Source organism: Tamandua tetradactyla, chromosome 23 (genome assembly GCF_023851605.1).
Source record: "Tamandua tetradactyla isolate mTamTet1 chromosome 23, mTamTet1.pri, whole genome shotgun sequence".
Classification (NCBI taxonomy): domain Eukaryota; kingdom Metazoa; phylum Chordata; class Mammalia; order Pilosa; family Myrmecophagidae; genus Tamandua; species Tamandua tetradactyla.
Genome location: NC_135349.1, coordinates 35,867,733 through 35,881,559, shown reverse-complemented (window position 1 = coordinate 35,881,559; position 13,827 = coordinate 35,867,733). Strand labels below are relative to the sequence as shown.

Here is a 13,827-nt window from a genome sequence, read left to right as displayed (position 1 = left end):
TAGTTTTTATCCTCTATCCTTCCTTCTGGTGTCGTACATGCCCCTAGACTTTCACTTTCACTTTCAAGTTATTTTTGTCCTTGGGTCTAAAGTGAGTCTCTTATAAACAGTATATAGGGTAGGGTCTATTTTTTAATTCATTCTGTCAGTCTATGTCTTTTGATTGGGGAGTTTAATCCATTATCATTTAATGTTATTACTGTAAAAGCAGTACTTTCTTCTGCCATTTTGTCTTTTGGATTTTCTATGTCTTATCTTATTTTTCCTCTCTCTTTTTACCCTAACTGATAATCTTCAGTTCTACACTCATTTCCAAACCTTTCTCTACTGTCTTTTCTATCAGCCTGTACTGTAGTGCTCCCATTAGTATTTCTTGTAGAGTAGGTCTCCTATTCACAAACTCTCTCAGTGTCTTTTTCTCTGAAAATATTTTATATCTCCCTTATTTTTGAAAGATAGTTTTTCTGGATACAGAATTCTTGGTTGCCAGTGTTTCTCTTTCAGTTTCTTAAATAAACCATACCACTGCTTCCTTGCCACCATGGTTTCTGTTGAGAAATCCTCACATAATCTTATTGAGCTTCCATTGTATGTGTTGGACTTCTTTTCTCTTGCTCCTTCCAGAATTCTTTCTTTGTCTTTGACATTTGACAATCTGATAGGTAAGTGTCTTGGAGTAGGTCTTTTTGGATCTATTCTCTTTGGGGTATTCTGTGCTCCCTCAATCTGTAATTCTATGTCTTTCATAAGAGTTGGAAAGTTTTCAATGATTATATCCTCCATTATTCTTTCTTCCCCTTTTCCCTTCTCCTCTCCTTCTGGGACACCCATAACATGTAAATTTATGTGCGTCATGTTGTCATTCAGTTCCCTGATACCCTGTTCATATTTTTGCATTCTTTTCCCTGTCTGTTCTTTTGTGTATAGTATTTCAGATGTCCTGTCCTCTGGTTCCCTAATCCTTTCTTCTGCCTCTTCAAATCTGCTGTTGTAAGCGTCATTGTATTTTTCATCTCTTCTATTGTGACTTTCATTCCATAAGGTAGGCCATTTGTTTTTTTTTTCAAGCTTTTGAGTTCTTCCTCATGGTCACACAGTGTCTTCTTTATATCCCTCATCTCTTCTGACATATTTTCCTTCACCTCATTGATTTGATTTAGAAGATTGGTGTGAAGATTTTTGATTAGCTTGTTTCAGCTCCTGTATCTCATTTGAAGTGTTAGTTTGTTCCTTTGATTGGGCCATATTTTTTGTCTTCCTAGTATGATTTGTGTTTTTTGCTGACAGCTAGGCATCTGATTTCCTTTATTGGTGTATTCTGGAAATTATTCTCTCTCTTTTACTTAGGTCGGCTTGTTAGTTGGCTTTCTTCTCTGGCTGTTCTTTGGCATTCAGTTCAACTTACTCTAGACCTCTAGCAAAGCTTCTGTTTTAACTGATCAGAATTTCTGAGTGCTTGTTTTTCTGGTTTTTGCCCTGCCCAGATAGGATCGTGCCCAATCAGGCTTTCCAGGACAAGACAGGCCCAGGACTCTGGAAGAGGATATAATCAGTATCAAGTTTCAAGTTTCCCTGAGAATGAGACCTAGCAGGTTGCCAGTCTTTCCATTGAAGCCTCTTAATGTTATGCTTTTTCTGTCCTGCCCAGTAGGTAGTTCTTGCCCGTATGCTTCTCCCCACCAGCATAAAGTGGTGCAGTGCCTTTAATTTTCAGTAGACCCTGTCCCTGCAAGGGGCATGATTGAGACAAAAGTTGAGGTAGAAGAAGATTACCTTCTTTTTCTATTTTCCAGTGTCTGGGTCTGAGTTCTCTGAATAAGAGCCACCACTTGTGCTAGACCTTGCCCCCATCCATTTTCTTGAGGGAAGATACACCCTTTAGGGAACAATCTCTCCCACCTGACTAGTTATTTTATCTTTCAGACATTCCTTAATTCCCCCCTTACCTGGGTCAGTGGTAACAATTCAAAATCCCTGGGACTTTGTTTAAGAGCTGCCAAAAATCTTTTTAAAAATCCTTTTCAGGGCAGGCCATAGTGGCTCAGCAGGCACAATTCTTGCCTGCCATGCTGGAGACCAGGTTCCTGGTGCCTGCCCGTGTGGAAAAAAAAAAAGAAAGATCCTTTTCAGAGTCAGTTCAGAGTCCCCCAGTTTCTTCCTAATCAAGTGTCCGAGTTGGTGCCCAGCTATTTTTGCACCTTTTCTGGGAGCACAGTCCTTTTCCAGTATTCTGAGCTCAGCCAACTCCAAAGCCTTCTCTTTTTTTTGTCAACCCCACCTCCTTTCTGCCTGGAGAGACTTCAGGGTTACTTTCATGTTTTTCTGGGTTTATCTGTGCTCAGAGCTTATATTCAGCAGTCTGGATTTGTTAACTAAGTCTGCATTGGAGTTCGCTTGATCTCTCCTTGCCTTGCTCCTAGTAGTGACTGCTTCTTTTTCCCACAGGGAAGTGTCTCCAAACAGCTTGTTGCGCCAGTTGGGGATGGGTGCCAGCCTCCACAGTTCAGGGACCTTACTTACAGTTTTGCACTGTGATCTTGACGCTACCACCCATTCCAGACTGGTCTAAGATGTGTGCATGGTCAAGGAAGTCCCCCAGTTGTTCCAGACAGTTCTCAGCTATTGACTAGCAGCTCTAGAGGACGAACTAAATTCCACACCTGCTTACACCACCATCTTTTCACATCCTCTGGGTTGTTTCTTAATTAGTATTTTAATGGCAGTTGGGAAAGCTGTTGGCCAAATTTGCCTGGAATCTTGCAACAATTTATCTTTGTTTTGTCATTGCTTGGTATTTTGTACATATTAGAAGCTCAACAGATATTGAATAAAATATAGAAATAAACAACCTCTCCAATGTTTTTTTGTTTCAAATGCCTATTCTTGTCATTTTTTAAAAGATCGATTAGAAAATTAAGTAGGAAAATGAAATAATCTTATATGTCTAAAATTTGTATTTTGTAAGATAGTCTTAATTTTCTTTCTTCTTCTTTGTTTTTAATCTTTACTTCCTCCAAAGAGTTGAACTTCCACTCTTTTTTAGAAGAATGGATTTTTCGGGGCTCAACAAATTTGCGATTCTTCTCTGGAAGAATTTTACTTTAAAGGTAGGTTGAATTATCTGTGAAAAATTGTTTAAACTGCTGGAATGCCACAAGGGGAAATTCTGACAGTTTGATCACTGCATTTCAATTTATACTGTTTTATTTTTTTCAGTTCCAGGACTGGAGGTATCTCTTCCTAAAGAGTACTCACAGAGTGAAATATAGTAGAATGACATGTAGAAAGAAGGAAAAATACAGTCCAGGGAATTGTTGCTATTATAGAAGCTGTAAGAAGCATAATATAAAATAGCCATTTGCTATTCTAGAAGCTGTAAGAAATGTAACATAAAATAATTAGCCATTTGCAAAGTTGATGATCTCTTAGGGTAATTAACACATTGTCTATTTTAGGATAATTAATACATGCATGTTTTAGGGTAATTAACACATGCCTATTTTTGTCCTTTTCCAGAAACGGCAATTTATTCTTTTAGTTTTGGAAATCATCCTAATGTTACTATTTGCTGCTATGCTTATGGTAACACGCTACTTAGTTATAATAAAAAAATATGGACCTTACAAATACCCTGATCAACCCATCGATGATCTGCCTTCGTTCCTCAAAATACCCATCTCTTTTCCTGGTAACTGGGAATTGGCTTATGTGCCTTCCAAAAGTGTTGTGGTAAAGAATATCATTGAAAATGTGAAAAATGATTTAAACATCGATATGACAGGTTAGAAATTAATGCTTTCTGAAAAACATACTATTAGATGGCTTTAGAAGAGACATATTTATAACCTTTGTAATTGGGCATTAACCTCCCAAGTAAAACCACCTAAGAGATCCTCACAACCTACGATGCACCTAAGGATTTTATTAGGAAAGATATTAACCTCCTAAGTATAATATGGATTTTGTTAAAACTAAATAAGAGCTAAATATTTTCTTATTTTTTTTCCTAGAGCCCAAATCAAATTGTAATAGTTTAAAGTTAGATGATTGATTTACATTATTCCAAGTAAATTTCCAGTTCTGTGGTACTAAGTCTTTCTTTTATTTCTGGTTGTTCTTCTTAAACCTGAGTAAGTATATCTGCAGGGTATATGATGATGTGCCCAAAGTATTCAAAGGCATAGAATAAGTGTGAGTCTTTATTATGGATGGATTCACTCAGTAGTCAGTTATTTAAAACATTGTTTATATAAAAGTGTTCCACAAGTCATGTATAAATAAATGCATTAGAGAAGAATCAAGCTATATAGAATTATTTTAGGAGTTTCCAATTCTTTACTTACCTTCAAATTCCTGACCCATTTCTCTCTTTCCCTCAGAGATAAACTCAGAAATTTGGTGAACATCCCTATAGTACCCCTCCACCCTTTATATGTGTATGTACATATGTATTTTATGTATATATATAAATTTATTCAGTCTTGGGTTTTTTAAATTATCCTTTTTATTTCTCAAAAGTCCTTGAGAGTCACTGAGCATAGACAGCATATCAAAACATTCATTTTAAAACAAACACTGAAGCAGAAGAATGTAAAATTTCCAAAATTAAACTTTTTACTTTGAAATTAATTTCAAACTTTTACAAGGCAATTGTAAAAAATGATACAAAACCCATACAGAGAACTCTGCTATTTCTCCTCATCTTCACCAGAACTTTTTTTTTTCTGTTTTTTTTTAAAATAATAGCTATGCTAGTGGGTGTGAACTGGTATCTCATTGTGGTTTGATTTGCATTTCCCTAATGATGAATGATGTTGAGCATCTTTTCATATGCTTATTACCATTTGCATAATTTTTGGAGATAAATTTATTGAAGTCATTTATGCACTTTGTGAGTGGGTTGTTTGTCTTTTTGTTGTAGAGTTGTAGGAGTCACTTATATATATTGGATATTAAACCCTTATCAAGCATATGCTTTCCATATTCTTACTTCCATTCTGTTAGTTGTCTTTTCACATTCTTGATAAAGTCCTTAGGTGTACAAAAGTTTTAAATTTTGATAAAATCTAGTTTATCTATTTTTTCTTTTGTTGCTCATGCTTTGGATGTAAAACCTAAGAATTCATTACCTTTGCTTCCCTCTGAGAGATTTATAGGTTTAGATCTTCCAATAATTTTTAAAGTATAAATCACAAATGTTTCAACAAATTTAGAATCTGTTGCAGGTCACTTTGGGTTACCTAAAATATTTTCTAATTTCTACTCTGATTTCTTCTTTGATGCGTGGAATTTCTAGGAATGTGTTACTTAACTGCCAAACATGTGGGCATTTCTTATTACCTTTCTGTTGTTGGTTTCTATTTTAATTTTCCTTTAATGAGAGAACATTAATTTAAAATTGTTAATTTAAAAATAATATTTTTCTCTTCTAGAATTTCCATTTAGCCCTGTTTTTATTAGACTCTAGATCTTTGATGAAATATTCCTTTTTTTAATTTATTAACCATATTATCTATAGTAACTTTAAAATGCCTGCCAGAAAATTCCAGTATTTGAGTCACTTGTATAGATATATTTTTCTTTTAGTTCATCTAGTCCTGTTTTATAGCCAACAGTTAACTTTTCTGGGTGGTGGCTAAAGTACTGGCATATCACCTTGATCTTGTTGAATGTTGTTTTCAGTCTTAAGAACTGCTCTTTTTCTATTTTTTCTTTACCCCTGTGCATCCTTCCTAGTTCTGATGCATGGTTCTTACTTCTGTGGTGTTGTCATTCTGGATTCTCAATTGAAAGTCTTCAGGTGTTTATGAAGGGCCCTCCACTGTTGTGGGGCTTGAATTCCATTCTCTGTTTCCCCATCATTGCCTGTCTGCTGAAATCACTGCTCAGCATTTTAGCCTTCCAGCTTCTGTTATCTTCATGGATCCTTGGAGTTTCAGCCTATGCATGCTTAGTTTAGGAGTTGGCCAATGACTCAAGGGAAATTTGCATGCTGATTTCTTACTTTATTCCTCTACTGTGCTGTTCTCTTTAGGATTTTGCCTCTTAAGTTTCAACCATTTTGGAAGTCCCAAGTTCTGAATTCTTTCTCTTCAGTTTAATTAGGCCTTCAATTTTTTGCAAATGTTTTCAGGGAAAAAAGCCAGGGTGAATATGGCAGTCACTTTGTTTGTGTACTTCTGTTTTTCAAGGCTTATAAGTTGTTCTTGAACAAGTCGTGTTCTTGTTGGTTTGTATATTTTATTCAAGTTTTTGGCAGTGAGAAGTTAGTCTATTATAAGCTGCTCTACCATAGCTAGAATTATAAGTCCTTATATGCAGATTTGAAAAATCTTTTGGTTGTTTCTACTTTTATTACATTATGGTCAGAGAATACGTTCTTTATGATGTTGACTCATCATAATTAATTGAAGTTTTTGTGTTCTAATACAAGTGAAGTTTTATAAAAATTGCTTATGTGTTACATAATGATGTATATTTTTACAGGTCCTGTGGCATTTAGGAATTTCCCAGATGTTTTTGGCCTCACCCTCCCCACTAGATATCAGCCTCATGTTCAGAGGAAGATCATTGCCACCCCTACTTTCACCTCGTCCCTTGAGACAAGGGATGGGCTTCACAATGGCCTCCATTATTTCTACTGTTGTGGGAGCAGTTCCATTGCCCAAGTATGGAGATTTTGATTTCCCCAGTGGCTCTTGGAACAGCCCAGTAAAACAGACTCCATGGGGAGTTAACACCCATGGGGCAAAATTTGACAAATGATAGGCAGAGATGGGAAATAGCTAACATATAAATTCCTTGCTCTTTCTTCTCACAGAGAGTATTTCAAGATGCAAAACTTCCAAACAGCCTCTTGTTATATTTCTTATTATGCTGGGCCTAACTTCATAATGTGCCACCTTGTATTGCTTCCCCTTCTTCTGAGTTTCTCTTCCCTATAACTGAGACTAGGCTAAGCAACTAAGGCACCTAGGATTCAAAATTTAAGGTGATACTCACCCTTGCACAACCTTAAGAGTGAGAGCCTCCTTAAATTTTGTACCCTAGGCCACTCAATTGTCTCACCCTAGTCCCAGAAGTGCCCTTTCCTTTTCTCTTCTTTCTTGTTGTCCTGGGATTCCTTACCCTCTAAGAAAGCACTGGTACGTAAATTCACCCCAGATTCCATATTCAGGGAAATATAAGCAAAGATATATTCCTAGATCCATAAAGTAAAGCACTCAAAACTCTCTCTCTCTCCCTCTCTCTCTCTCACACACACACACACATTCTTATTCCTGATTGAGCATGTAACTCCTGCATAGAAGCCCAAATCATGGAGAGTTACCCTAAGAATCAGTGCTATGGCAGAAAAATAGCTGCACCAACCTAGAATTGTTGGGTAAAATCAACATAAAGCTGAAATCCAAAAATGATGGCAATCCATTACAAGTTAATGAAAATATATTTGCGGATCCTTCACCACTAGAGGCCAGACAACTAAAAAGAATTGTTCCTATTTCTACAGAGGTCAGTGCTTAAGGCAAAGAAATTGGGAGGTCCCTTGGAGCTAAGGAATACATGCGTGAGTTAAGTGGCAGCCAGTGGTTGGGTTCAGTTTCAAAAGTAGAGGCTGGGTTTAGAGTTTATAACTATCTTACTGTACTCACTTACAAAAACCAAAAGCTAGCGCCTAAGTTTAATCCCCTCTTCTAAGGTAGCCAAGGTTCCTTATGTTTAAAAATGGGTACACAGGGGAAATTTTTTTGAGGCATTTTAGAAGAGCAAATGGAACTACCTACGACAAGGAAAGCAGAATTAATGTAACTACTGGAATGGGGAGGAGAGAAACCACACCAGTTCAATTGTACTAGTTGCTTTTGGCTCTCCATTCCAGCTGGGTTTCATTTCTGCCACATATTATCCCATCATCCCAAACTAATGCGGTTGCTTTCTTATGCATGGAATGATTGGAAGGACAATTACAGTCAATCTGGGCTTCAGGAAAATAGTTGTATGCTCAGGTGTGTGTGTGTGCATGTGTGAGTATTTAATGTCTACTGTTTGGGGCTAAAAAATCTGGGTTTATGTTGGTATGAAAAAGGTTGGAAGTTACATTCTTTTAGTGTTGGTGTTTTTTGTTGGGTCACTAGGCTGTATGGTGGGAGAGTAAATGAATTAAAAAATTTGAAGAGTTATTGAAGTGATAGATTTTGAAGATGTTATAGTCATTTTAATTTTAATTAGGTTAAATTTAATTTATGCTAAATTCATTGACAGATAGATTTTGAAGATGTTATAGTCATTTTAATTTTAATTAGGTTAAATTTAATTTATGCTAAATTCATTGACAGATCACTTCAGATATTGAAATTGAAAGTGGTTTCATTTCCCAAGTTCTGGTCGCTTTTAATTCCAGTTTTAGAGTTTCTTATGGTATATGACTTTAACTGGATTGCATAGATAAATTTTGCTCTTATTTTCCTTCCAGATAGAAATTTCAAAAGTTCAAAGCATTCTTCATCCTTTAGCTTACTTTAATATGCAGTTATTAACATTTTAAACTTGTGATAAAACTTTTTTAAACTCCTAAAAAATGTAATGCAAACCAAATATCCATTAGCGATTTTGTTATGCCAATGTTTGAACAACAGTGTTTTGAAATTTATATTTTGATGGGCTTTCATCCATCTAAAGTGGTGTTTACGGATAGGAAGAGCCGTCAGACATTTATGTGGCCAACTCACATTACCTTTTTCTCTCGCTACAGTTCAAGGCTTCTCTTCAGAAAAAGAGTTTGAGAATTATGTTAAGTCTCAGAATATCTCTCAAAAAATGCTGGCTGCTATTATTTTTGACCACAACTTCAAAGATAGCCATGATCCCCTGCCACTTAAGGTGAGAAAACTTTATGTAGAAACCTCATAGTCATACTTACAGTTTCAGGGATTTAATGAGGTTAAATCATTCCATTAATTATCCCATTTTATAAGTGGGAAAACTGTATCTTGCTGAAGATTATACTGTCTGTACATGGCAGAATAGTGTTTTGAATCCAAATCTAATTGTGCACTTAGCCAGTGCTTTACGCTGATGATGACAGGATTGTTTTTTACCACCTACCAGGCCTTATATTTGTAAATAGGGACCAAGGTTATTACTTTTGCCGTTATATCTGATAAGGGCAGATAATGAAGGAAATACACATTTTCTTGGTCTAAAGACTATGTGTTAAAGCTGTGGTAGGGAACCCAACACTGAAAAGTCTTAATTTTTTTTCTTGGGTGGATCAAATAATTTCTCTCCTAAATCTAAAACTGGAAAATGACTGTAAGGCTCATTCAGGCTGAATCAGAATTAGGATATCGGCCTACACTAAGAAAAATTCTGACGACAGCTCCCTTGGAGGAGAGAATGAGAGTGACAGTACTTTAAACTTGGGGTCTATTAGATTTTGCAGACATGCTGCCTGGTATTGAAAGAAATAACCTTAGTACAGTAGTATATATTTACTCTCTCTCTCTCTCTCTCTCCCTAAATAAATTCTGTATTTAAGGGTATAGATGATTGATAATGGAGGTAAAAAGGAAGGAAAACCACTGATTGGGCTATAAGCATCTTTTCATTCTGTCCCATCACTCCCTCATTCCTTCCATTTGTGGGCAGGCACCAGGAATTGAACCCGGGTCTCCAGCACACAAATATGTTTTATCACATTCTTTCTCTGTCCTCATATAGGAATCTTTCTTATGTCACAGTTGCTTTTAGGAGAAAAACAGATTTTTGTCCCAGAATAATTGGGTGACATAATGAGAAGAAAATTCAGTAATACTTTTTGGTGTATTTCATTTCAGTACTCATGCTAGTTGTCTGTTTAGAAAAAATACATTCACAGTGATATACAAAGTGCCACTTCAGTTTGCTTATTGAAGACCCATAATATGCATCCAAGTGTTGTCAACACTTAGATTAAAAATTTCATGAACTTGAGAGAGGACAGATTTAAGGGAAGAAGTTTAAGTTTAGATGTGGCCCGAGCAGGTGATCTTAAATTTTCACTGTCCCAAACCCTTACATTTGTTCTCATTTCCTGATGTTAAGAATCTGCTTTGGCAGTCTGCTCCCACAATCACATATTCCCATTTGTACTTCAATTTCCTTTTGTCTCTTAATTTGTGTTTTTTTTTGTTGATTTATAGATATTGTTTGTTTCTTGTTGTTTCTTCTAGGTAAAATATTATCTGCGTTTTAGTAGTTTCCAGAGGAGCAAAATGTTGATAGGTAATTTTCTTCAAGTCCGAAGCTGGAGAACAGCTTTTCTCTTTCCACCTGTTCCTTCGATAGGCCCCAGAAACCCACACGATGAAGATGGAGGAAGTCCAGGTAAGTAGATCATTTAGTATACTTATTTTAATATCTCAGTTGTATAAGAGCCATCATATCTTTATGCTTATATTTCTTCAACCTTGTGATAAAAGCTATATTTTTAACTTGTAGTGGTGATTCTTTTCATTTAATTTTTCACTGTCCAGAGACCATTATAAAACTCCTATGCAATTGATCACTGTATTTATATCATCTTCTACTCTTTCATGATCATTATCATTGTGTTTCCGTATATATTTTTTTAACTTTTTTTGTGTAATATAACATATTTAAAAAGCAAGGAAACAAAAAAGCCATAGTTTTCAAAGCACTCTTCAATAAGTAGTTACAGGACAGATCACAGAGTTTGTCATGGGCTACCATACTATCATCTCAGATTTTTCCTTCTAGCTGCTCCAGAACATTGGAAGCTAGAAGAAATATATATATTTTTTATCATCACAATTGACATTTTTCCTTCTTTGTGAAAAATGACATATATACAAAAAAGCAATAAATTTCAAAGCACAGCTCAACAAATACTTGTAGAACAGATTTCAGAGTTTGATATGAGTTGCAATTCCACAATTTTAGATTACTTCTAGCTGCTCTAAGATACCAGAGACTAAAAGAACTATCAGTATAATGTTTCAGCAATTGTGCTCATTTGTTAAACCTTACCTTCTCTGTATAATTCCCCCATCACCTTTGGTCTTTCTCCCACTCTTTAGGGGTATTTGGACTATACCCATTCTAACTTTTTCATGTTGGAAGGGGATGTCAATAATATGGGGTACAGAAATGGAACTAACTTATGTTCTAGAGAGGCTGGCCCCTCTAGGTTTCAGGACTTACTGGCCCAGGAACCCTTCTGGAGGTTGTAGATTTCTGGAAAGTTACCCTAGCGCATGGAACCTTTGTAGAATCCTATATATTGCCCTACGTGTTCCTTAGAATTGGCTGGGATGGTTTTGGTTGGGGTTTGCTAAGTGATGATAGGTAACAATGTCTAATTGAAGCTTTCATAAGAGTGACCTCTCAATTCTATTTAAACTCTCTCAGCCACTGATACCTTATTTGTTACATTTCTTTTCTCCCTTTTGGCGAGAATAGCATTGTTGGTCCCATGGTACCAGTTTAGACTCATCTCTGGGAGTCATCTTCCACAACACCAGGAAGACTTTCATACCTGGATGTCATATCCATCAGTCAATACTTCTATCTTTGTGCCAGTACCATGCTGTTTTGACCATGGTGGCTTTATAATAAGTTTTAAAATCAGAAAGTGTTAATCCTCCCACTTGGTTCTCCTTTTTTAGGATGCTTTTAGCTATTCAGGGTCTCTTTCCCTTCCAGATGAATTCAGTAACTAGTTTTTCCAAGTCTTCAAAGTTGGTTGTTGGAATTTTGACTGGTATTTTGTTGAATCTGTAGATCAATTTGGGTAGAATTGACATCTTAACTATATTTAACCTTCCCATTCATGAGCAGGGAGGTTTCCACCTGTTTATATCTTCTTTTATTTCTTTCAGCAATGTTTTATATAGTTTTCTATGTACAAGTCCTTTACATCCCTACTTAAGTTCATTCCTAGGTAGCTGATTCTTTTAGTTGCTATTTTGAATGGAATTTTTTCCTTAACTGACTCCTCAATTAGGCCATTGGTTGTGTGTAGAAACATTACTCATTTTTGCACATTGTGCTGGTTTGAAAGGATGTATGAACCCTAGAAAAGCCGTTTTAGTCAAAATCCCATTTCATAAAGGTAGAGTAATACCTATTCAATACTGTATGTTTGAAACTGTAATCAGATCATCTCCCTGGAGATGTGATTTACTCAAGAGTGGTTGTTAAGCTGGATTAGGTGACGACATGTCTCCACCCATGTGTGTGGGTCTTGAGAAGTTTTTGGAGTCCTATAAAAGAGGAAACATTTTGGAGAATGAAAGAGATTCAGAGAGAGCCAGAGAAGAATGACATAGCCATGAGAAGCAGAGAGCTCACTAGCCAGTGACCTTTGGAGATGAAGAAGGAAAACACCTCCTGGGGAGCTTCATGAAACAGGAAGCCAGGAGAGAAAGCTAGCAGATGATGCCTTGTTCACCATGTGCCCTTCCAGCCAAGAGAGAAACTGTGACTGCATTTGCCATGTGCCTTCTGACTAGAGAGAGAAACCCTGAACTTCATTGGCCTTCTTGAACCAAAGTATCTTTCCCTGGATGCCTTTGATTGGACATTTCTATAGACTTGCTGTAACTGGGACATTTTCTTGGCCTTAGAACTGTAAACTATCAACTTTTTAAATTCCCCCTTTTAAAAGCCATTCTGTTTCTGGTATATTGCATTCTGGCAGCTAGCAAACTAGAACACACATTAATTTTATATCTCACCACCTTGCTGCGTGTTTATTAGCTCAATTAACTTTGTTGTACATTTCTCAGGATTTTCTAAGTGTAGTATTGTGTCATCTGCAAATAATGCAAGTTTTACTTCCTACTTTCCAATTTGGATGCCTTGTATTTCTTTTTCCTCCCTTATTGCTCTAGCTAGAATTTCTAGTACAATATTAAATAATAGTGGTGAAAGAGGGCATCCTTGTTTCATTCCAGATATTAAGGGGAAAGATTTTGGTCTCTCTCCATTGAGTACAATGCTGGTTATGGGCTTTTCATATTTGTCCTTTATCATATTGAGGAAATTGCCTTTGATTGTTATCTTTTGAAGTGTTTTTCTCAGCAAGGGATGTTGAATTTTGTAAAATGCTTTTTCAGCATCAATCAAGATAATCATGTGATTTTTCCCTTTTGATTTGTTAATGTACTATATTACATGAATTGATTTTCTTGTGTTGAACCATCCTTGCATTTCTGGTATAAACCCCACTTGGTTGTGGTGTATAATTCTAATGTATTGTTGGATTTTATTTGGTAGTATTTTGTTGAGAATGTTTGCATCTATGTTCATTAGGGAGATTGACCTGTAATTTTCCTTTCTTATACCATTTTTACTCGGTTTTGGTATTAAAATGATATTAGCTTCATAAAATTAGTTATGTAGTGTTCCTTCTTCATCAATTTTTTTTAAGTTTGAGCAGGATTGGTGTTATTTCATTTTGGAATGTTTGACGAGGCATCTGGCCCTGGGCATTTCTTTGTAGAAAGATTCTTGATGACTGATTGAATCGACTTGTGATTGGTGTTGAGATCTTCTATTTCTTCCTGAGTCAGTGTAGCTTGTTTATGTATTTCCAGAAATTTGTCCATCTCACCTAAGTTGTCTAGTTTGTGGGCATATGGTTGTTCATAATTTCTTATAATTTCTTTTATTTCTTCAGGGTCTGTAGTAACACACCTGTCCTCATTTCTGGTTTTGTTTATTTGTACCCTCTCTCTTTTTTTTCAACCTTGCTAGTGGCCATTGATTTTATTGATTTTCTCAAGAATCAACTTTTGGTTTTATTGATTTTATTTTTCTTTTGTT

At 36.0% G+C, this 13,827-nt stretch overlaps 1 protein-coding gene across 1 annotated transcript in view; it reads left to right on the top strand.

Moving 5' to 3' along the window:
• The window catches only part of LOC143667402 (phospholipid-transporting ATPase ABCA3-like), a 182,793-nt gene that overhangs the window by 20,288 nt on the left and 148,678 nt on the right, over nt 1-13,827 (top strand). The window contains exons 2-5 of the mRNA XM_077141590.1: nt 3,020-3,107; nt 3,517-3,781; nt 8,753-8,880; nt 10,212-10,365. Coding sequence (XP_076997705.1) covers nt 3,048-3,107; nt 3,517-3,781; nt 8,753-8,880; nt 10,212-10,365 — 607 coding nt within the window. The 5' untranslated portion in view covers nt 3,020-3,047. The remainder of the gene's footprint in view (nt 1-3,019; nt 3,108-3,516; nt 3,782-8,752; nt 8,881-10,211; nt 10,366-13,827) is intronic.